The sequence below is a fragment of the Caretta caretta genome, chromosome 6 (genome assembly GCF_965140235.1).
Source record: "Caretta caretta isolate rCarCar2 chromosome 6, rCarCar1.hap1, whole genome shotgun sequence".
NCBI classification, from domain to species: Eukaryota; Metazoa; Chordata; order Testudines; family Cheloniidae; genus Caretta; species Caretta caretta.
Genome location: NC_134211.1, coordinates 23,582,474 through 23,607,533, shown reverse-complemented (window position 1 = coordinate 23,607,533; position 25,060 = coordinate 23,582,474). Strand labels below are relative to the sequence as shown.

Genomic DNA, 25,060 nt, shown 5'->3' with positions numbered 1-25,060 from the left:
ATTAATTTGTGTTTGTACAGTGCATAGCACAATGGAGTGTTGGTCCGTGCCTGCAGCTCCTAGGCATTGTAGTAAATGAAATAGTAAATAATAATTGGTCTGTCTCGTTTTGAGGAATCTGAACCCCTTTTTCAACCCCTTTCTTTCACACAATGTGTCCCCTGTTCAGATTGGCTGTTGTTCAAAAGCCTAGATGATGTTGACATTGTTTCATTCTGGTTATGATTAAGGTCTGCTACCTGCATTGGTAACAGTGTAGCATTTATACTGTGGTAGGACATGGGCATTCTGTTGTGCTAGACTCTGTGCATACAGATACTAAAACAGTCCCTGGAGCCGATAGTTTACGGCTTAAACAGACAAGACAGATGAGAGAAGGAAGTAGTAGTATTTTGCAGATGGGGAACTGAGGCCCAAAGACTAGGTTATTTGAAATTCATACACAAAGTCTTTGATAAAGCCAAGAGTTTAACTCCAGTCTAAGTCCCAGTTCAATCCTTAACCTCAAAACTTTCTCTCCAGTACAGCAGCCAGTTGCAGTTAGGGCAGGTGAATTTTCTTACTACATAATAGTGCTGGCTGCAAACATAATCTGCTGCAGTACAAATCTAGAAATACTGCAAGTAGTGAATAGAGAACTTCACAAACAGTGAATCTTTTCTGTTATCCACTGCTTTTTATTCCTTTCTCTAGCCAGTGAAGGCCCATTCCAGAGCCCTAACAGCTAACAAGGAAAAAAAAATGTAAATCTAGTCAAGTACATGTGGGTGAATTAGAGATTGTAATCTGAATTTAAAAGTTTGGACAAGACAATGGTAGCAAACCAAGCAATGTCACCAAAACCGAACCCAACAACCAGAGCTCTTTAAAGAGGGAGACTTCCATCCACACCTGCACCTAACTTTGTTTACATATTTCCCCTTTTTATCTCAATTAATATGATTCTTAATCAGGACCTATCCCATATGCTTTCTGTGCCACTTTTTTTTTTTTGCCTTCTCGTGGCCTGATGAGACTCAAATTCTTAAAAGCTTTCTTTTATTTTAGTTTTTGGTCAATCTCTAAAAATATAGCCCGTCTGTTGGGTTTTTCATTGTCTATATCAAAGTTACAAGCTCTTAAAAACCAGGGTATATAGCAGTGCATGCATGTGTCCCTATAATAACATTTATGTCACTGGCATGATATTTTAACAGAAGCATGGGAGACACTTGCATCATAAGTGGGGTGTGTGTGTGTTTCTGTTGTTTTTTTTTCCTCCAAGCATTTACTGTTTTCTGGGGAGGTTACCCTTAGGCTAAAATTACTTACACTAACTTTGAGACCAGGGAGGAAACTTGACAGTTTGAGAAAATTCAAAAAATGTATCGAAGTGGATATATTATAGTGTGAAGAAAGAAATAGTAGTTTCTATCACTCAGTCTTTCAGATGCTCTTTGATAATTAAAAAACCCTAAATTAAACTTTTGCACGAATTTAGTTCAATGAATATTAGTGTCGTCCTGTTTTTGAAGACATTTTTATCTACAACTTATGTAAGTTTAAAAAATGTGAAGACCGTATGTATAGGATTCTGTTTTCTTCTAATTCTTTAATATACCAGACTGCTGTAGTCCAGATTCATGTGCTCCATCAATGTCTGGGGAATGAAATACTGAATACAGCATAAACCAGTCTTACACTTGAGTACTCTGGATACTGGCCAGTCATTCTTTAATCTGAATCCACTGTACCATGTTTGTTTGAACATGTGAGTATTAGATTACACAATCCGTTCAAATTTTGTGTTCTCTGGAAAGTGCGGTACAATGTGTTATGTAGTCTCCAAGCATTTAAGATGTGAATTAAATGGATAAATTGTGTTCAGTCAAGTGTACAAACACTGTCCTCTTTAACATCAAAGTGAAAACTAAATTCATTTTTGTAATTTAAGATTTCAGAGACATGAGAAGATGGAAAAGGGGCGTGGGGGGAAGGGAAAATGCATGTGCACACACAGTCTGTGTGCACTAAAATTTACAAGTGCAGAAAATAGAACATACTTACCAGGGAGCCAAGTTGCAATTGGTATGGGAGCCATGTCATTACTACTTCTTGTATGTACAACTCAACTATAACAAAGCGTATGGAGGTGGAGTTTTTGTGTTTTCTTGTAAATATACATTTAAAACATTTTTTTAATTTTAAAATTTTACTTCCCCTCCCTACCCTATCATTTAAAAATATATTTGTAAGTTGTCAAAAGTACTTCCTAATCAACTGATAGGATTTCAGCAATATGTCAGACTTGAGGGTGACATGCATCCGACAAAGTGGGTATTCACCCACGAAAACGTGTGCTCCAATACGTCTGTTAGCCTATAAGGTGCCACAGGACTCTTTGTCCCTCAAAGTAACAATCCTCAGCATTATTACTTGGGGTTGTATTTCTAACCAATCCTTTCTGACTTGCATTTAGCAGTAAGTAGGTCACTGGGATAAGGTACTTGTTAAATTCTTTCTGCAGCTGTGTCTGCCCCTCTCTCATGCCATTACATGCACACTGTCCAAACAGGTTTTACCTTGGGGTTGTAAAGTGGTCCTTTCCCCCCTAAACTGGTCTTCTGCAATACAAACAACAATAAAACAGCTCAAGACCCACTGCATCTGGGAACTTTTTGGTCTCAGAAGCTCCTACAATTTTTGGTCTTAACTAGACTGCTTATGGTATATTTTACATCGTAGGAGCTGATGTGCACCTATCTCAGCACTGGATTAAGCTGGCACTGCTAGGTGTTTTGAAAATAGGTGAAGGTGCAGCATGCGTGTTCTATAGGTAAAGCTAATCCTGTAATAAGCCTAATTGTGAGGGATGCTAACAAGTCCTGGGCTTGGAGTGAACCAAGTTCGTTTTGTGCCTTCAGAGTTTTGTGACCTTGCTTTTAATAACTGTAGTTGAGACATTTTTTGTTAGGTGCTGTGAGTTGCACTGAATAGCTTCTACTGTTTAATCTCACATAATGTAAACTGTGTTTCCACATGTATTTAATAAAGCATGCCTGGAGAGAATTCTCCTCAAGCATATTTCACAGTTACTTTTATGAACCCTTGTTTTCCCTGTGCCCTCATCTAAGTGTGACCTTATCAGATAAAATCATCTACAGTAATGCTGCCTGGAGCAGACTGAAATGAGGCTGGAGTTATAACACCAAGTAGGGGGAGAAACTCGTGCTTCTTGAATGGTGCTCTGTGTCTGGGAAAACTCCAAGCAGTCTCCACTTATTTCCTTCCACTCCTTTCCCACCCAAAGCATGGATAGTCTTGTCCAATGAGAACTGCTGACTCCAGGACCCTCCCTCTCTATGCTGATTACACCTTGTAGCCCTCAGCCTAGAATTCCATGACAGCTTGCAGTTTGGCTTCGTTTGCTGTGCCATATTGAAGTAAAACTGAAAACAGTAGTTGTGTTGTACACCTTACAGGGAGGTTATGTATATGTGTAGAAAGTAGTTCAGAATGTTAAATGACCCTGGGGAGAATTTCTTAGCCAAGTTTTAGAAGCTCAGCCTTTTAATATGAAGCTAGGGGTCTTGTGTGTTTGTGGGACGGAAGGAGAAGAACAGGAGTCTTTCACTTTAGCTCTTCAATATTAAAATACATTATTGCACTAATCCTTCCTTGGAGAGCAGGCCATTTAAGCTTCAGAATTAGGGCAAGAAAATAAAAGGAATAGTTAAGTCTGAGATAAAACTCCCAACTCTTATGATTTCCAGAAAAAAAACAGTGGTTAGGAATGACATAACTGAGCACCCCATTTTTTGGGGTCTACGAGGAGCAACTCATCCATGCTGCACTGAGGCAGATACGTTTTTTCAGTAAGATTGCTGTCTCTGACTTCACTTCTTAGTATGTATGTTGCAGCCATGTGCTGGTGCCTTCAGAAGGACATGTGTACCAGATCATCAGTGTACCTGTACTTTTTAGTAGAAACTAAACCTTGTTTGTGGATTTTTTTTCTTTTTCCTGTTGAGGGAGAAAGAATGTGAATATCTTTTCTTGAAGGGGAGAGAATGTAGAGAAATGAAAGGGCTTTTTATCTTGTCTAAAGTGAATTGCGCCTTCCAACCACACACTGCTGTGCTGTCTAATTTGGCATTGGGTCATTGCAAGGTTTTCACTTGAATTTGTAGAATGTAGATAACTTGCATTAACTCTGCATTGAAGACATATCCTAATTCTAGAGACTGGCCCTCCAACAGCATAGCAGTCCTGAACAATTCTTCGGCTTTTTTTCAGTAGTGACACAGGCAAGAGTACCATCTGCTGAACCATTATCTTTACTCAAACACCTCCACGTTCTTTAGAAGTGTCCCATCTGAATACAGATATGACTTAGCTCCATTTAGCTAGAGATCTGAAGTGATCTCGGCACAATGTGGTATGGGTGCACGCCTGCATACTCGCTAGAAGTTTTCTGATCAAACTCCTCATGATTTATTTTTGCTTAGTACATGCAGTAACACTCACTTTCCTGTTTTTGGTAAGGTCTAACTTTTTATTGAGTCTCCATGACTGTCCTACTTTTTGTGGGTCTTGCCCACAATTCAAACGCTTTAAGAAGTCTGGTTGGCATTTGAACAATATCTTGAAGACTTTTGCAGGTTCACATTAGGCTTCTTCTGACTTCCACACTCCAACTTGCTGCTCTTGCCCCCAGCAGAATAGCTGGCTGTTGCGGGTGTTTTGCATTTAGTGAGAATATTATGTACCAATCTCTTCTCTCCGCCTGTTGCAGAGCAAAGCATAGCAATAGATGAAGCTAGAGAAAGTGGTTGCTGCTCCAAATACTGACTCTTAACCATTGTCACCACAGCTTTAAGAATACAGTAAAATACTGATCAGTTTAGGTACCGTGTCAGCGTTTTGTATTTACGAAAGTATTTATCAAATTTGATGAATTTTCTGAAATTCTTACATCAATTGAATAATGGGGCTTTTATCTCAGCACACTTTGTGGTCAAGAGGGCATGTTCCCTTCCTGAAGTTTCTGGGTTTGAGTTGAAAATACATTTCTGACATCTTTCCTCCTTACAGGATCCCCACCCCAACACTAAACTGCCTCTGGGTTGACTTCACTCTTAAGGCCTATGTTAAGGTTGTCATCTCTGAGGCACAGAGAAGTGGGCCACTGACTGTGTGCCCCATCCCACCCCTGCTGCTGGTGAGTCCTGTCCCTGGATGATGGGTCTGTTTCCCCCACTTCAGTCCCAGTGCCAAGAGAAGCTGCTGTGGCCCTGGCAGCCAGGAGGCAAGGGCCTGACATGCTGCATGCATGCAGAGTAGGGCACCGTCTAGGTTGTGACACTCCCAGGAGCCAAGACTGCTGCATGGGCAGCAAAAACAAAAAGCATCTGTGACGTTCCCCTGGTGTTATCCGGATCAGTGATCTGCTAGGTCACTCCAATCCCTGACTCTGGGAGCCAGCCTTACCCTGCTCAGCTGTGAGAACCCCCATTCCTGGGCTGTTCACGCACAGCCTCTGGCATGTAAGCTGCTCCTTGGATTGTGCAACCGAATGACACTAGCCAATATCTCTGGTCCCAGACACAACCCTAGGAACCTCTGTCTTGCAAAATCCAGTTATGCCCGCTGGACGCTGCAAGCTTATATGAATTCATCAGTTTAACAAAGAAATTGATATGTACCAGGCTTGTTATCCCAAGGAGAGTCTGACACACTTCAAACCAAAGGCACTGCTTCAGGTAGAATAAACAAACAAATTTATTAACTATAAAGATAGATTTTAAGTGATTATAAGTCAAAGCATAACGAGGCAGATTTAGTCAAATGAAATAAAAGCAAAATGCACTCCAAGCTGATCTTAACACTTTCAGTGCCCTTACAAATGTAGGGCTTGTCTACACTAGCACTTTACAGCACTGCAACTTTCTCGCTCAGGGGTGTGAAAAAACACGCCCCTGAGCGCAGCAAGTTTGAGCACTGTAAAGCACCAGTGTAGACAGTGCACCGTCACTGGGAGCTATGCCCGTCGTGGAGCTGGGGTGTGGGGTTTCTTTGTTTTTTGTTTTTTTTAAGAGTGCTGGGAGAGCTCTTTCCCAGTGCTCTGCCGCGACTGCACAAGCCAAGTTAAAGGGCTGCTGAGGTAGCGCTTTAATGTAGCCAGTGTAGACTAGCCCTTAGATGCTTCTCATCACAGACTGGCTGGTTGCCCTTCAGCCAGGCTCTCCCCTTTGATCAGCGTTTCAGTTGCTTGGTGGTGATGTCTGTAGATGGAGGTGGAAGAGAGAGGAAGAGCATGGTGAATATCTCTCCCTTTTATCATGTTCTTTCTTTCCTCTTGGCTTTGCCCCTCCCTTTCCCACCCTTCAGAGTCAGGTGAGTATTACCTCATCGCAGTCCCAAACTGACCAAAGGAAGGGGGGTGGGTGACTCACTTGAGAGTCCAACAGATCCTTTTGTTGCTGCCTAGGCCAGCATCCTTTGTTCCTGTGAAGCTGGGCTGGGTTTGTCCCATACATGCCTTGATGAGGTGTGAACTGCCTCTCTGCTCTTGAAGAATTTTTGCCTGGGCTTATTTTAAACCACAGACACATTTTCAGCCTCCTAACTATATACATGAAATTATAACCTTACTATAACATCCCTATAACAACCATGCTCAGTGCATCTTGAGCCTTTCGAAGACACCCGACATGACACACTTTGCATTGGATACCACACAATCATTTTACAAGGATGAACATGGGGGTGCTGGGTGTTTCCCCGATGTACTGAGCATCACAGCGGCATGCCACATCTCTGAGTAACAGGCAAGACAGCATTAAAACTGGGTAGGCCAGTCAAAAATTAGCCAGGTGGCAACCCTAGTTCCTCTACACAGAGAGGCAATGTGTTCTATGGGTGTGTGGTTTTTAAAGCACCTCCATGTGCTGCACACTAACTGGCCCAAGTAGACCCTGCTAGCACCAACAGAAAGTTCCGTAGTACACTTTAAAACAGTACTATGTTAAAGCACACTTGGGAATTTTTTGGTCATACCAGCATGGTCTACAGAGACCAGTTAATGGACAGCATGTTGGAGCACTTTGCAAGTCAAACCCCGCAGAGCGCATTGCAGCTCTGTGTGGACAAGCCTTCAGTTTCTGTCAGGAGCTATGAGACTTCGGATTTGGACAAAACACCAAGTGCTTTTCCCCTCCCGCTGTTGTTGGGATGATAGCAGAATGAAGACTGAAATTACTTTCCAATGTAAATAAGACTTGGAGGTAAACTAAATGATGTAAACGTTCCTGCTGCTAATTCTTGAGTGGTCCCAGAGCGCTGGGGACATGTTCTGTGGTAATTAGAAAGGTTACTTGGCAAGGTAATAGCACAAGCACATTAAAGTCAAACAAAAGGGGCAATTAGCTAGCTGAATTGAAATATTACATGGGAGGCAGAGACACACAATAGACTGCAATTTAATTTAAAACAGAACTTTACAATCTGACATTACAAGCCCTCATTTCTCATATAAATGCTGAGTTGCACTTTAACGGCCTCTATTTTTGTTTCTTATTATTCACTTGTCTGAGTGGTTTTGACTTGCTCTTTTCCAAGCCTCTAGATACAACTATACTTCCCTGTGTACCTGCTTTATGCTACTTTTATGGAACCCTGAAAGAGGCAAATAAATAGCTAATTGAGCAACAGTTGGTTATAAAATGGTTGTAAACACACAAAGCATTATTCATAAGATTCTGAATATCACTCCTTGACCTGATGGGTCAACATTCCCATCAGGGTGAGGTCTGAGTGTAGATGGTATCAACCATAAAGCTCTTTGTCTTTGGTCTGGCAGTGGCTGGAGTTAGTATGGAAAGTGTGCCCTCAGTATACAGTATATGCATGTGTTTTATGAATAGATGTCAGTGGGTGCTCTGCCTTTCCCACTGTCTTTGATTGGTACCTTTTCTTACCCTATGTCATCAGTTATGAGATTAACCTTAATGTATCTTGTGTACTGGGAGAATCTATGCTCAGATGTCTGATTCTGCTACTATACCAAAGCATAGTGTCTGTAACTGGCCCACCCCTCTCTCACACCCACTGTGGGGATCTGACACTTTATTCTCTAATTTCAGTGCACCGTCCAAAAAAAGCCTCATTATTATCCCTGTGTTGTAGGAAAGGGATATTTTGGAACCGCTTCTCCCACTACTGAAAAGCACATATGTCCAAGGTGGAACTCAGGAGCTGTTAAACAATTGTGCAGAATTTTAGATAGCATATGAAAACTATGTATCCAGGAGGAACTTTCAGGAGAATTTAAAGGGGAAGAATATAATTGAGTGTGAAGTCTGCCACTGGACCTTTAGTGTACACCATTGTTGTAATTCAAGTGAATATCAATATGAACATACATCATTATTTTCAGTTATTACACCTTCAAATAAACATGCTGCATTGAGTACTCCTTTTTGGATATGACTGTTTTCAGATAAATCTGTTGTCTGTTCATTGAACTTCTGATCAAAGTCTCTTGTTTTAAAATTCTGAAAATCCAAAGTTCTCACTTTCCATGACACCTAATGGCCATGTTGCACATATGTTTTAAGTTACTAAATTTGACACCATACATTGTAAACATACATGCTCAAAGTGGTTGAGTTGTGCTTTCTAAAAACCTTTACTTTCAGGTGCATTATTTTGGGGTATTTAAAATAAGAACTGAGATTCAGCATCTTTAACTAAAAGATGTTGTTGGATTTTATGTAAGCGTACAACTGTATAGTACAATCAGCCCAAAGAAGGGATGCAGCTTGCCAAACAGAGAACTGATAGTTGGAGAAATAGAGGAAAGGAAGAGTGCTCTGGGGGTTGGGGAAAGTTTCACAAAAGAGCATTGAAAGTGGAAGTGTGGTACAGAGGTTAACCATCTGCAAATGGATCACTGATTACATATGTCAAGGGGAAAAGATCATGTTTTCAAATTGTTCAAGTCTTCGTTTCTTGTTTGAGATCGTTCTCAAGAGGTGTATCACGAAAGTTCCTAGATTCAGTCCTGTATGTGAGGATGTTGAGGCCCTCTATCTGATAGTGTGAATCTTTTAGCTTACTAATGAGGCATGGAGAGGCTAGCTTTCTTGTTAAAATTAAGTGTTATCATAGCGTTTCATATTTACCTTCGTTTGATCCATGAAATCGTCTTTAACTTACCTGGAAACAGTAAGGTTTTTCCTTTATATTTTGTCCACTAGTGCACTGTAAACTTTTTTAAAATGCTTATTGTTTTACGACTGACTTAAAAGGGCTAAATGTCTGTGTGAATTTTAGTTGGTGAATAAAGTGTGTGGGTTTCCCTTGCTACTGTGTGTTCCTTCTGTGGGGATTCTGCCTCATTCTAGTAGCATGATTGACTTAATATAACAAGTTTTCATTATTTAGGGGGGAAAAGTTTGGGCAGTACCAGACTTTTCCAAGAGAGAGGATGATCTTGTGATTAAGGCACAGGACTAAGAAGTTGGAGAGAGAAGTTTTCTTTCCAGCCCTTCCACAGACTTCCTATGTGACATTGTAGAAGTCACTTATCCTCTGTCTCAGCTGGATCACTTGGAAGAACAAGGATAAAAATACCTCCTACTGTAATATCCCTCTACTTAACAAGGATATTGAGACTAAAGCTAATGGATTACAAATCCTGTGGATAGAAGGTACTACATAAATGCAAAACAGTATTCTCCCTGGGCTTTTTGACTAAGCCACAGGCTCCCTGGTATAATTAGATGTCCATAGTCTTCTGATGCACATCAGTTGCAGACATGCTCTTGTCCATTCTGAATCCTTAAAGGAAGTGGTGCATACATGGCCATTATTGTTGGCATTGTCAGTGCTTTGCTTAGTTAAGGCAGGGCGCCAGTCCTACAAGTGCATGCAGTAGGAAGACTCCTCAGAAAACCTCTTGTTGGCAAAGAGCTTGGGAGTAGTTACCTTGTATCAAATGGCCACTTTTGGATTAATGTAAAACTACCCTGGAGCAGTTTCAGTCTGCATTCTAGCCTTCTTTAGGAGTTGTTCGTGCTTGTCAGGGTCACAGATAATACTCTGATTTTTAGATCATGTTTGCTTAAATATTTTGGGCTGTTTTGAGCCTCTCCTTCCTTTTTTGTGATTTTGACCATAAGTTGTTACCTTACTAGGTCACTGGTATCTGGGACAGAGTTAAGAATTGCACTTAGATAAATAACAGGAAGACACCAGATCAATGATCATTTTCCATTGTTAAGGGATCAGTTATGCAGCATCCCTTCAAGGACTTATCAATGCGTATATGAAAACGCTTGGTGAGATTTTTTTTTTCTAAATTCAGTATGCTGCTATTTTTTCACAATGTATATCTTCCCTTAGATCAATCTCTGTCTTGCAGGAATATAAGGCCAGTTAAGCTTACTTGTCCTCAATCTGGGAAGAGTAGGCTTGCTGTAAAGATTGTAATTGTGAAATAATCTGCTTGGTGGTTTTGTTTTGTTTTGTTTTTCTTCTCCCTTCCTTTGCACACTCCTTCCTCCTTTTGTTTAGGGGATTCCTTCTTATGTTATGTTTTTAACATGGAAAGCTATGTCTAACATGACTGGCCTGGCCAGTTTTGTGGTTTCGATAGGCTGTGCCCTTATGCTGAGCTGGTGTATGAGGGCATGTCTTCACTGGCAACGTTAAAGCGCTGCCATGGCAGTGCACGCTGGGTGCACTGTCTACACCGCCATATTATAGCGCTGAAACTTGCAGCACTCGGGGTGTTTTTTCACACCCCTGAGTTGCAGTGTTGTAAAGTGCCAGTGTAGACAAGCCCTAAAGAGCAACACACTACCTTGCTGATAATGAAGTATAATTATTCCCATTTCTAGCAGGGCTTTCAGCATGGTTACGTCATTGGACTCTGCACAAGCTGCAAACAATAGCATGCTTGCTCACTGTCTTGAACAACCATGATCCTATAATGCCCATTTGGTCTTGTTTACTATTGGCTGCCTATAAATTTGTAAATTGACTGTTGCTGATGATGATTTTGAACTTCATCCTGACTCTATCCAGACATATCTTTTAGGGAATTCACTATCAGGCCTTAGGTTATTAGGTAATTGTCTTTGCTGTGGATACTATCCCCCAACCCCTTCACATCCATCTTCTCTCCCTTCTCCACTTAAAAATACCTAAAACTTTTACTTTGTTGATGATTTGTTATGCTGTATTTGGAACAATTTCACTTCTCTTTATGTAGAATTTCTCCCTCTGCCTGGGTTTTTCTGCTTGTGGTATTAATTTATTATGAAATTATTGTGCAGTGTCTTCCAGAGCGTGGTGGAGGACTTCAGAAGCTGATATTGTTAGAAATGGGTTTTTCTGTGTACCCCAATGCACCCTGGTCTAGCCTTTTGCACTGGGAATAAGAATGATAAAATATGAAGTTTGGTGTAAAAGTACTACTTCCTTTCCTCTACAGGGATTAGTTAATGAAATACGTCTCCCAACACAGTACTGCAAAGAGTTTGGCTGAAAGAGGCTTGCTTATCCCCCACACTGCTACTCTTGTCTTGCTGCACGGCTGGCGCCGGTTTGAAAAGGCCAGTTCAGATGCTCCCTTATTGGCTCTGGCTCCTCAGACTTGGCTCTAGCTCAGAATATGCTTTTAAAAAAAAAAAAAAAAGAGCAGCTGTTTGTCTTTTCCAGCTGAGGTTTTTTCTCTTTCTCTTGCTGCTTGCTTATTGGCTGAGGAAAAGAGGGAGGGAGGACTGGGTGAAGTAAGCTGTGTACACTCTGTGAATGTGGTTGGACTAGTTTTTACAGGGAGAGAGATTGAAAGAGTGGAGGTGAGGCTGTACTGGCCATTCCCCTCAGCTTTTCCCTCCCGTCCCTCATTTTCTCTTTGTACCATGGTTGGGGATCATTGTAACCTCTCTGGAGACAGACCTGTACTCTCCCAGAATCCCAAACCTGGATTAAGCTGCAAAATGGTTCTACAGGCGGTGGGTAAAGTGCTAAGGTAACAATCAGGTTGTCATCGTTTTAGAAATTAAGGGAGAGGTACAGGGCAGGGAGTTGGCATGCACAGCACAATGGGGAGTATTTTATTTCATTTGATTTCATAAGCACCAATAAGGTATGTAGTGGTGGAAACTCTGTAAAGACAGTGTTGTAAAGTGGAGATACATTGTGAGAGGGGGACTTAAACAATGTTGTGAGGTAGACAACTGGCAAACTAACTGTTGGTCTTGTCCAACATTTTTAAGGAATGGGGAATCAAAAGTTGTGTTGATTGTCTCAAAAACTTAACTGGAAGCCATTAAATATGGAATTTCTACCAAAAACTTCTTGAATCTATACCAGTGTTTAAAACTGTTTGTCAAATGTAATACTGTAGTGAAATAGAGTTTGAAGGCATCTGAGAGTGCTGAGTTTCAAGGGGATGGTTGGTGAATGGGTACTTGTTTTCTTCATTGGTAGTGTTACTCGAGTAAGTAGTTTGACCAAGAATCTATATAATGCACGTGGCTTTTTTGTCTGTACATTGGTAATATGCTGAACTAATTTTTTTAATGTATTCTAAACATACTGTTATGGGTCTGATTGTATGTGTATATGTAAATATCAAGACCAGAAGAAAAACTTTTGGCAAGTATAATACCTTGATCGGGGAGAGGTCTGATCTCTTCTGGGTTGAGAGGAAATTTTCTTCGCAAATATTAGGAGAAACAGGCTTGATGTTGGGGAAAATGTAGCTTTTTATTTCCGTTAACATGAGCTCAAATATCTTTCTAAACTGAAGAATTAGTGCCCCTAGTGCCAAAGAGGGGCTTTGTTGCATGCACATAACTTTACTTGGCAAGCCTCTGCTTGCGGCTGTTTCCTCTTATTGATGGCAAATTGTTAAAAACGTTTGTCAACAGAAACATTATCCCACGTCTTCCTTCCTTGATTTATGGGTTCTCTGACACCACAGTCTGCACTGTGAAGATGTTCATTAAACTTGAGCTTTGTGACAACTAGGTAAAGACAGGAAAAACTGGACTAAGATCTGACTTTCATTTCTGCTAGAGAACTTGACTGTGCTTAAGTTAAGTGGGATGCATTTTTTTAAATTGTTAATTGTAAATAGTAGCTGTCTTCCCCTTTTCCCTTTTGCTTGCTATGCCATTCCCCTTTTCATGCTTTTGTCTCTCATTGATACTTTCTAAGGGGTAGAGTTTTGAGGAATGGTAAGTTCCTTTCCCAGCTTGAGTGTTTCAGAACTGTTTCAGGTTCCATTCTTTGTTTGCAAGCTTTTTTTCAGATTCTGTAATTCAGTGTGGTGGTATGCAGTAAGTCCTATCTTAAAACACTTTGGCCAGGGGCTGGCTATTCATGTTGTGAACCTTTTTGAAGTTTAGTAGCTGTTCTATTGGCAGCACTCCCAGATGTAGATACATTGATGCCTCTGAAGGAAAGTATTGCCAAAGCCTTTGTTCAGGGTCTGTAATAGCTGGTCTTAAATACAGGTAACTTCCCATGACTTACAAGTGAAACATATATACATTTGTATGTTTGAGAGATGAATAATTTTGACAAGTCACAATGAATTTTAAGTCTTACTGATTTTTTTTTCCCAATTTTGAGAGTGTGTATATTACATTTCTGTATAATTTATTTTTGGTAACCACAGAGTAATTTCTTCTGAAGTTACTTGTGCTATGGCATGTCTCATTTTCTCAAGCATATACCATAACTCTAGCATGAAAGAAGGGAAAAGCTGCTGCAGTATGTGTAATGTTTTGGGCTTGGATGATGAAGAAATGAGGTGGATTTTATTTTGCCTAGGCTACTATTGGACAGGTGTTTGTGAATAACGTATGGATAAAGTACTACATTTTGTGTCATAATGCACAAGTACTTTCTCTTCTCCTACATTTGAATACTTCCCATGAATTGATGGTTCTTGTGTGTCGCTGTCCTTTTTTGTATTTGCCTGTTTGTCCTGGGCCACCAGCTTATGCATCCAAAAAGAAGAAAACGTGAAGTCACCTCACTGTCCCTGCCAGACAGCAGCCCAGCCCAGCTCAGCCTGTTTGGACTCTGGCTGGGGACTCAGATCTGGATTTCATTTCCTGGATCTGCTGCAAACTCCTCATGTGCCCTTGTGCGAGTCACTTAATCTCGCTCTTCCGCAGTCTGTGAAATGGAATAATACTTCCCTACCTCCTAAGAGTGTTGACGATAAATTCATCACCCTATAAAGAGCTCAGATGCTAGGATGATGGGGGATAGTAAGAACATAGGTCTGAGATTGGTCTAAGGCAGGGGAAGTTAATAGGTGGACCACAGGCCAAATCTGGACTGCCAGATGCTTTGAATGAACTGCGGAATTTTTTTATTTACTACTTCTTGTCATTACTGTTGTTGTGATATAAAAATTTGCTCTGGAGTTTGGACCTTGACTATAACGTCACCTAGAAATTTTGATCTCGACAAAAAATTATTGACTACCTCTTGTCTAAGGAGTGAGGTGTGCAAGTTTGTTGCAGAAATAGTCTACTAGCACTTCATAGCAACATGTGAGGCCAGTGATGCTATTGATGAAAGTGGGAGAGACATAGGCCTGGTTATAGGAAAATTTTCTTCTTGCCAATGATTGGTGTCATTGGATTGGTACTTGTCTGACTTCAAGTGTAGGGCATAAGAACGGCCCTACTGGGTCAGACCAAAAGTCCATCTAGCCCAGTATCCTGTCCTCTGACAGTGGCCAATGCCAGGTGCCCCAGAGGGAATGAACAGAACAGGTAATCATAGAGTGATCCATCCCCTGTCAGCCATTCCCAGCTTCTGGCAAACAGAGGCTAGGGACACCATCCCTGCCCATCCTGGCTAATAGCCATTGATGGACCTATCCTCCATGAACTTATCTAGTTCATTTTTGAACCCTGTTATGTTCTAGTCTAGGACAAAATGTATTCAGCACACTTATGAATGTGGCTTTCTTAAACCATACCAAACTCTGTTTGTGGTGATCTACACTGAAGTTGAAGTGATGTGAACTTCTGAATGACGCCCATTGGCAGTGACCGGTAATTTTCCTGTGTAGATCAGGCCATGAAACTACTTATGGAGAACATCAAAGGGACTGCTATTAGCTGGGTGGAGAGAGGCTTGGTGGATTTTTGTGTGTGCCAGTGCTGAGTATGTAAATAGTCTGTGACCTTTAAGGTTTTGTCTACACTGGCAAAATTAGAACCCTAAATTCCACACTGGTGCAGCTCCACTGTTGGAAGTTTTGATGTGGACGTGGCTCAGCAGTGACAAAAAAGCAGTGGTAAAAATTCCACTGTCTACACAGAGTCCACCATTGCTGCCTCTTATGGAGCTGCACAGGCTGAGAACGACAAGTGACACATTTTCTAGTGCAGATGCATTACACGTTAATCACGACAAATATGTTGTTTTACTTAAATGTAATGTTTTACAGTTAACTTTTTCTCTGCACTGCAGTGCCCCCCACCTTTGTTTTTATCTTCTGTTAGGTGGTAATGTAGGGTTAATTTGTCTTTGTTGTGTCAGGTAATATCTCCAAACCATAGGGGAGAGACCAGTGGGGAAAGATTAATGTATACATTTCAAAAATAGTACACTAAAGAGAGATTTTTGGGACAGAGGGAGAAGAGGGAGAATATATAGGGAAGGTGTAAGATAACAAAGTAGGGAAAGAGAATGGGATGTCAAGTGGGTGAATAGAGGAAAAAGAAGAAACAATCGATAGCTTAAGAAAATATGAACCATAATCCTTTATAGGAAAGAAAAGGGGAAAATACCAAGTGAAACCAGGAAGGGAAAGTAGGGGCAACAAAAGCAGCAAATGTATTGTCTGTCTACTTGCATATTTTTAAATGAGACCTACTCTTGTGTTTTTAATATTCCTTTAAATTGTAGGGGGCTTGTCTTTGGAGAGCTGGGCAGAGTTCCTCTTTTTCATCCTGTCCATACTTATAGCCTGCAAACTTTACCTAAAACTTACTAGCCCCAGTACAAAGCCTGCTGATTTTTGCTGAAGATATAACAAATTAAAAACACCATTAGAGCAGTGATAAACTCATCTCAACATAGCTGACCTGAAGTTGCACATGTCACTTAGCAAGGAGTTTAATAGGATTTCCAGGCAACAGATAAAAGGCTCTCTGATATATAAATGCCTTTTTGAAATATGTTAATTTTAAATATTTCCCCCCAAACATAGATGAACTCTGAACAGTTATTTTTATCCAATTATAGAAAGAAAATTAAACAGATATAATTGTGTACTGTTTCTTCCGTTTAGCACAAGATGGAGATGTTGGGGTGGGTGAGTGTGTGTGTGTGGGGGGGAGAAGGCAAAAATAATTATGCAAAATATTGTAAGCACACTGAACTCCGTTTACCCATATGTCACTCTTCAAATATTGGTAAAACTCCATGCACAAGAAAGCAGGAGGTTAGTATAGATTGTTCATCAAAGCCTTCTTTTTAGTCACCTTGAATAATTAAAAGGTAATAGAGGAAGTAACACTAATCTATCCAGCCCACCCTTCCTTATTCTGTTCCCATTAGTAATTGACTGGGCCAGTTGAACTCTTAATACTTGCTCTGAGCTGTGTTTTAATACTTTTAAGACACAGTTTTCTCTCTGTGTAAATATTTTCATCATGTGAATAGACACCCAAATGTGATTCAGAACCTGAGTCAGGAGTGGGAGTGGTCTGTGGTATGTCTGCTTTTCCTCTGACAGCTTCGATCCTATGCAGGCAATATTCAGAGATGACTGACTTCATTTATCATGTAGCATCTCTTCCCATGCCTTTGCATTTCCTTTTAAGTCTCTGCTGAAATCTAGTCATCCTGGGTAGTTGCCTTGTGTCACAGATATATTATGATGTAAATTGGGTCTTGCCTGAATTATGTAATCTAAAGACCCTGGTTATTAGACATAGTATGCATGGTGCTTTACATCCGCCTACATATTTCACCTCTCGGAGAATCTGTAAAAATAGGCTACTTTTGACTCTTCTTTCTGGCTAGCACTCCCCCTTTCTTTGTGGTAAGTTATGTAAGGCAATTTGCAAGCAGAAAAATGTAAATGTGTGTCTGGTCTCTTATCAAGCTACCGTAACTTGTCTTGATGTTTGATACATGAATGCATTTTTTTCATAGACTGATTTGTCTTGGCGTTGGATTCTCATAGTTGTGCAGTATCTTTTGTATGTTATACACCAAAAAATATTTAGGAATTCAGAAACAAAGCTCCCACTCCTTTAGCCTTCTCTCCACCAAATGGTATTGGGGAGGTTAAAAAGAAAACAAAAAGCATAGTCCTGACATTGTACTCTGTTTTTTGATAGTATCCATACTGTAATCTCTTATTGCACTTTATTCTTGTCATTGAATGAACTCCCTGCCTCCTGCCCCCCCACACCTTTTCATGTTGCTCAGTTTGCTTCCCCCAGCACTTACCTGAAAACTAAGTGGTATCTGTACTGGCCTTTTAACCATGTTAACAAGCTTTATTTAAAAGCTATCCCAACTGGTTTTTAATGAGGTTTGAAGTGTGCAGTGCAGATAGGCCAAACAGTGTCTTTTAAAATAAATAAATAAATAAAAAAAATTCTAGCCTAGGTTAAAACACTATTTTAACAGTTTGGCCCAGACTACAATGTTAACTATATTAGCTATAAATGTGTTTAAATAGTGTTCCCTAACATGGTTAAATGTAGATTGGGGCCATTTAGAACTGTCCTGATTATTTTTGTCTTGTTCTTTTTCTAACTTCCATTGTGCTAAAATAGTTTAAAGGAGAAATGCGTGACACATTGTCTGCAGTAAGAGTTCAGTGTCTTACCTTTTAAAGTGAAACATGATTGCTTTTTAATCAAAATCACTATAGGCTTCCTCATTACATCATTGCAAAGAGATAGAAAGGAAGTGACCTGGGACTGAACCCTCTCTGACATTAGAGACTGGGCAAGATTTATTTTATTTGCCATTGCATGATAAGGAAGAAGTATACAGGGGACTCTGTGGGTGGCTCTTTTCCTAATTTGGTGTGTGAATCAAGTGCTAACAAAAATGAGCTATTTCCAACCATCCCTGGCGACTGAACTCTTCCACTTATGCCCAGAATGGATACAGTCTAGGCAGAAGCAGTGCAGGCTTCCCCACAGTGTTGATGGGGAGACCACTACTTGAGGGGAAAATGTAGCTAGTTCTCTAGATTGACTCGGAACATAAGAACGCCATACTGGGTCAGACCAAATGTCAGTCTAGACCAGTATCCTGTCCTCTGCCAGTGGCCAATGCCAGGTGCCCCAGGGGGAATGAACAGAACAGGTAATCAAGTGATGCATCCCCTGTCACCCATGCCCAGCTTCTGGCAAACAGAGGCTAGGGACACCATCCCTGCCCATCCTGGCTAATAGCCATTGATGGACCTATCCTCCATGAATTTATCTAGTTCTTTTTTGAACCCTGTTATAGTCTTGGCCTTCAGAGCATACTCTGGCAAGGAGTTCCATAGGTTGACTGTGTGTTGTGTGAAAAAATACTTCCTTTTATTAGTTTTAAACCTGCTGCCTATTAATTTCATTTGGTGACCCCTAGTTTTTGTGTTATGAGGAGGAGTAAGTAACACTTCCTTATTTACTTTCTCCACACCAGTCATGAATTTATAGACCTCTATCATATCCCCCCCCCCTTAGTCGCCTCTTTTTGAAGCTGAAAAGTCCCAGTCTTATTAATCTCTCCTCATACGGAAGCCATTCCATACCCCTAATTATTTTTGTTGCCCTTTTCTGAACCTTTTCCAATTCTAATATATCTTTTTTGAGATGGGGCGACGACATCTGTATGCAATACTCAAGATGTGGGCATACCATGGATTTATATAGAGGCAATATGATATTTTCTGTCTTATTTTTATCCCTTTCTTAATGATTCCCAACATTCTGTTCACTTTTTTGTCTGCTTCTGCACATTGAGTGGATGTTTTCAGAGAACTATCCACAATGACTCCAAGATCTTTCTTGAGTGGTAACCGCTAATTTAGACCCCATCATTTTATGTGTAGTTGGGATTGTGTTTTCTAACGTACATTACTTTGATTTATCAGTCCTTACGTTCTTTGCTTATGTGGCCAACAAAATTGCTTCTAGTGCTGGTAATAAGAGTGGGTTTTTTGATGGTAGTTTTTCTGCTTGCAGCTGGACTGCTACTAGCCGTCAGATGCTGTTTTTTCTTTCAAAGAATGCTAAAAAGTTTATCTACCGGTTGGGCTAAGTGGTGATCTAGAGAGAGGCTCTACATCCTGTTACCAACCCACTGAGCCATGCTGTCCTCCATTTCACTTGAATAAGTGGAAGGATATTCCATCTGTAGTTGCTGTAGAAATGTCATGACCCATATGTATTTATAAAAGTGCTTATGTTTGTGTACCATCTTTTGGAGTTAGCTTAATGGAGTGGAGTCAGTGTTTCTTCATAGGCATTTACAGCATTGTGCAGGTATTTTGGTTACATATTTTTTTGTCCTGTAAAGTGGTAGCCAGAGGGGGTAGGACCACTAAATTTTTTTGTGTGTTGAAATAACCCTTACTGTATTTTCCCCCCACTAGTTGTGTGTGTGTGTGTGTTTTGTTTTGTTTTGTTTTTTAAAGTTTTTATGGTTAAACCTTTCTTTCCTCAGCTTTGATACAGATATTGGTCTTTTTCTAAAGATCAGTCCGAGGCATTTTGGGACCCTGTGGGCACAGTCTTTGGGAATAATAAACAGTTCACAGAAATCTTAAACCCTGACATTGTTCTGCTATCCTCTGTCTCTTGACTCCTTGCTGTGGATCTGTGTCATAGGAGTTGCTTTACATTTCAATTACTGGTTAATTCTGCCTGGATCATGTTCTCTACTCCTGTGCATACAAGTGATGAGTATGCAGCATGAACCTTTTTGAGAATTCCCTGGAATCTTTGATTTCCCATTTTATCTTTCATGTTTTAATAACTCATCCTTTTACTGAGTATTTGCTCTCCTTTGATGGGGGAGGGTGCCTTTATCTCAGAGATTTTAAATAAGTATCCAGCATTCTGTGTGAACTGAAAGTCCATCTATGCCATGTTTTCTCATGCTGTGTAAACACTCCCAAACCCTTTACCAATAGAGTATATAGGCCACAAAATCAGTTCTGTTTTTCTCTTGACAGAGCAGTTTCTCTTGTTTAACTAACATTTTATAACTCTGCTCCTTTAGGGCAGGCTGCTGATTGGAAATATCTTACTAAAACTCTGAGCTCTTTTTGCTTGACACTGTCTTTGAGAGAGATAGGGCCAGATTTACCTGCCCACCAGTCAAACATCAGTTTGCACTAATGTAGCCAAGTCACGGAAAATAAATAGCAGGTAAGAAATTCTTGTGTTGGATAACTAGGAGAAGCAATTTCCTAATCTTGTTTGTATCCTCTACTTTATCAGGCACATCAAAACTTCAGACTTCTGTATCCTAAGGTACAGAAAATGAGCCTTTACTTGAACATTTATTTACTATGGTGCTATATAAATGCTTAATCATTTTATTTAATATTTGTGTATATCACCAAATGTAGAGGTATGCATGGTGCTTTAATAGTGGAACAGAAATCTAGTTGCCTTTGTTAAAGTATTTCAATTTGCTTTGACTCTTATTTTAGTAAACAAGCAAAATTTAAATTTATATTTAGTCTGTTGATGACTTCAGAATATCTGCATTCTGGTTCCGCCACTTTTGGGACACTAGTTCTAGTGCAGGTTTTGCTGCTGCATTACTTATATCTTGGAAACGTAGCGTTAAGTTTGGAGTCATCTGAAAACAATATTGCAACATCGAGTTGATCTGGAATGCCTGTCTGAGGCCCATCAACATTAATGAGAGTCGGGTGTTGTTGCTACTGGCCAACGTTAACAAAAAAATGCCCATTTTTTACAGACTATCCTGTCTTGATGTGCACAGATTCTGCAGTTATGATAGGGAATTGAAAATGAGAAAGCGATTCTCTTGTTGGAATTTATTTTTACTGGTGAGAGAAAACAGTGAGTTGAAGTCCTGCACCCATTGATTTTAACTTGTGGACTGCCAGTACATAGTGTGTCTGCATAGTTCTTTGGTCACTGACACTTTATTATAGAAATAAGTGATTGCTTATCCTCCTGAAAGGGAACCTCTGAATGTGGATTAGCCCTGCATCCACTCTTTCAAAGAAAGATGATCAAGTTTTCGGAATTAATGTAAGCCCTTAATGATCTGTATAAGGTTCAGTGAGACCACAGATATTGGAAATCTGTCTGATACTGGGTAATTCAGAGTTCAACAGAAAATGCCACTCCAGACCAGTGTTCCCGTTTTCTCTCCCTTCCCCTTTCATCTTAGCCATGTTCCTTCCCACACGTTTTGCAGGATAAGTGGGGTTCAGGGCTTGTCCAAAGAGGACAGCTTAGATCAGAGAGAGAGAGAAGTTCCCTGACTAAAGGGGTAAGGGAAGATATTCCAGACAGAAGGAGTATCATAGGAGATGTGCATATGTTGGGTAGGGAAAAATACAAAGTAGGTATACAAGGAAGCAGCAGTGAAAGTAACAGGCTCTCCTCCTCTCACCCCACTACAGAAGTATCTGTATCCTGTGTTTATATCTACTTTTCAGTGAAAAATTTCTGAGCAGTCTCCTTGTTCATGATGAACAGATTTTGAATAGTTGCACATTTCTCATAGAGTAGCTGGTGCAGTGAATTAGCAAACTTGGCTTTCTTCTCTGAAGGCAGAAATTCAAATGCCACTTAGATCAAATTTAAAGAAGGGTGTTGGTGGCTCCATCCACTTTCTAGTGGTCTGTAATCCATATCACTAATCAGCCTGATTGAGTCTGTGCTCAAGAGTATCTAAAACTAACTTAACAGTGTATACCTTAAGTCAGAACTGGGATTTATTGGCAATGCTGAGGTGAGGAAGTTTACAACAGACTGGACTCTCCAGTGAAGGACCCATTTCTCAATTTTAAGTGTGGGTGGAGTTATCACCTATGTTTTTCTTGCTTTCTTTCTGTAGAACTGCTACTGTTTGTTTAGTGGCACAGACTTTATAAGGTCTGGAAACCAACATTAACATATGCCTGATTTTGATTGGTTTTTTTTATTTTAAATCATATCCTTAAGGTATTTTGTCTTAGTATTATATCCTTAAGGTATTTGTGCCTTTTAATATAATCATGTTCTTGATATTTGATGAGTGAACTTTCATTTCAATAAGGTCTTTGAGTTAGCTTCCCAAGGTTAAAGGTATTTTTTAATTGCTAACAGTTTGGTAAATATCTATAAAATTCTATTAATTACGATTCTTTTCAGTCTCCTGTAGTTTGTAACTTTACACAATACTCTGCGGTCACTTCTAATTGGGATCGTAAATCCCTATTCTCTCTCAAACCAATTAACACTCACCAGTTCTTGTCTGTGACGGAATCATAGAATATCAGGGTTGGAAGGGACCTCAGGAGGTCATCTAGTCCAACCCTCTGCTCAAAAGCAGGACCAATCCCCAATTAAATCATCCCAGCCAGGGCTTTGTCAAGCCTGACCTTAAAAACTTCTAAGGAAGGAGATTCAATCACCTCCCTAGGCAACACATTCCAGTGTTTCACCACCCTCCTAGTGAAAAAGTTTTTCCTAATATCCAACCTAAACCTCCCCCACTGCAACTTGAATCTGCGGGGTACAACCTGGAACTGTGGGACCATTGTGCCTCCTTAACTCTCCATCCTCGGTTGTCTCTCACAAAGCTATGCCAGTGACAAGCAACAAACCCCTCCAGGCGCTGTGATCACTCAGCCATCAGCATGTAGAGTCACACACCCAGCTAAATTGCATGAATGCTCCCTGAGGCACTCATGAATCATACAAAGAGAGGCCCCAGCCAATCACTCCAGCCCCCATCCTTGCACCCTGGAAATATACCTTCTTGCACTGCTCAAGACTTCCTTGGATAACTCATTAGTTAGTTTGCCACTTCTTCAAAGGAAAATGGACATGTACCAGCCTTTGTAATCTGAGCTGAGATTTCCCAAGCACTTCAATCAAAAACACACTGTTTTAGATAAAATATAAAACAGATTTATTAACTACAGAAAGATATATTTTAAGTGATTATAAGTAGCAGGCATAGCGATCAGAGTTGGTTACTTAAGAAATAAAAAATAAATTTGCAGCCTAAATTCTGCAGACCTAAGCAAGATTTGAATCAGGTAGTGTCTCACCCTAATAGATGTTACAGGCATCTCACAGTTCTCAGTACCATTACTCACACTGATCTCCCCTCCAGCCTGGGACCAATCTCCTTGGTTCAAAGTCTTTGTCTTCCATATGATCTTCCCGGTGTTGAGGATGGAGGGGTGGAGGAAAGGGGCCGAGTGATGATGTCACTGTCCCTCATTTATACTTTCTTCCAGCTGCTAGAAAGATCTTTGCCCAGACTTGGAGGTCAGGCGGTTCCCACTGCGTAAGTGCCGTCTCCTAAGGAGCCTCTGGGAGAGTGGATTCTTCTGGGCCATTAACGCCTGTCTGGCCAGTGATAGCTGTTCTTCGTTGCAACTGTGGGCATTTCCCAACCTCACAACATATTTCAGTAACACATATAGCAAGACTTCATAACTTCACATATAGTTCAACAGGATATTAACGTTCAACAGATCAAGACTTTTAAAATGATACCTCACAAGGCATGCATTGTACAAAACATATCATATGACAGTGGTGAATATGGGGGTCCAGGGTGCTACTTTGAGGTACAGAGTGTTAACTTTCTAACAGAACTGTTACATTGTATCAGCCATTCAGATACTCTATAGGTAAGGTTTTTTAATCTGTAACCCAGCAAAGCTAAAGCTAGTGACAGAATTTCACTTTGCATTTTTTCCTTAACCAAGACAGCTACAGTTTGAGTATCTCGTTACTTAATGTGTACATACAATGTTTAAACTCTGTAGCAACTTCTTCAGATACGAAATGCCCTTTGTGTGTAAAGGGTCCTTACAGCCCAAACTTGATTACTCTATGCTCATGCATGAGATGAAGTTATCCAAGGTGGAACTGTATCTATAATGGATGGTCATGGGTGGTAAGAGGTAGAAAGACAAATGCAGAGGGCAGGTGTGAAAAATAAATGACCATCCCCCACCCCACCCCACCCCACCCACACACAAGAAAGTAACCAAACCCCTTCGGCTCAAGGCTTTTCATGCCTGAATAGTTAGAACTTGTCCAGTCCTGCCAGAAGAGCTAAAGACAGCCCTTTACTGTTTCTCCTTTCTGGGGAGCTTGAGAGAGAAACAACTATGACTGAGCTCAGCTGAGAGCTGACATGTTGCACCATGTTGAAAAATATTTCTTTCGAAGAGCTCAGCCTGTTGGAATGAGTATTGTCATTAACTCCTTGGGACAATCTCACAGGATCTGTACCTTTCTTCCTCAGTAGTGTGGTATCAGTTCTAAATTGTCTTTGGGAAAGTATTTTTGTAGATTTCTTAATTGAGAAACTGTTTTAGAAATCCGATTACAAGTATATAGAATTTTATGTGCACCTACAAAGATGTTGGGTTTTTTTGCATTTCCAAATATTCTATTTAATCAGGCTAACAATTTAATTAGTTGCAGTTGACATAATTAGTGTGTTAAACAAAAATCTCATTAAGCAGCAATTTTTGTACTTTGTACAGTAGAAGCATAAGGAAAAGCTGAACACTAGCCCTGCACACTCCCAAAACGCAATAATGGGATAGTCTTGCAGCCACCCTTAGTTTGCTCCAGTTCGGTAGGGTAGATTTTTATCTTCTATAGCAGATCTAGAAAAGAGATTAAAGAACATACATAGTAACCAAAAGAACTTTTTACAATAAGTTATATAAAAGCAGCACATTTAAAATTTCTTCCTGGGCAGGACTGTCTTCAGACTGTTAAATCTGTTTAAACACAGTCCTCATGTTCCATTATATAGCCACTCCTCTCTGAACTGGAGGTGATAATGC

At 40.3% G+C, this 25,060-nt stretch overlaps 1 protein-coding gene across 9 annotated transcripts in view; it reads left to right on the top strand.

Moving 5' to 3' along the window:
• Positions 1 to 25,060, top strand: part of MOB2 (MOB kinase activator 2) — a 164,542-nt gene that overhangs the window by 110,237 nt on the left and 29,245 nt on the right. Inside the window, exon 1 of one of the 9 annotated variants that reach the window (XM_048852905.2) lies at positions 11,863 to 12,019. The exons of the other annotated variants lie outside the window; for them this stretch is intronic. Within the exon in view, the coding sequence (XP_048708862.1) occupies positions 11,910 to 12,019 (110 nt within the window). The 5' untranslated portion in view covers positions 11,863 to 11,909. Of the gene's footprint in view, positions 1 to 11,862; positions 12,020 to 25,060 lie in introns of those variants that run through there. 9 annotated transcript variants of the gene reach the window in all.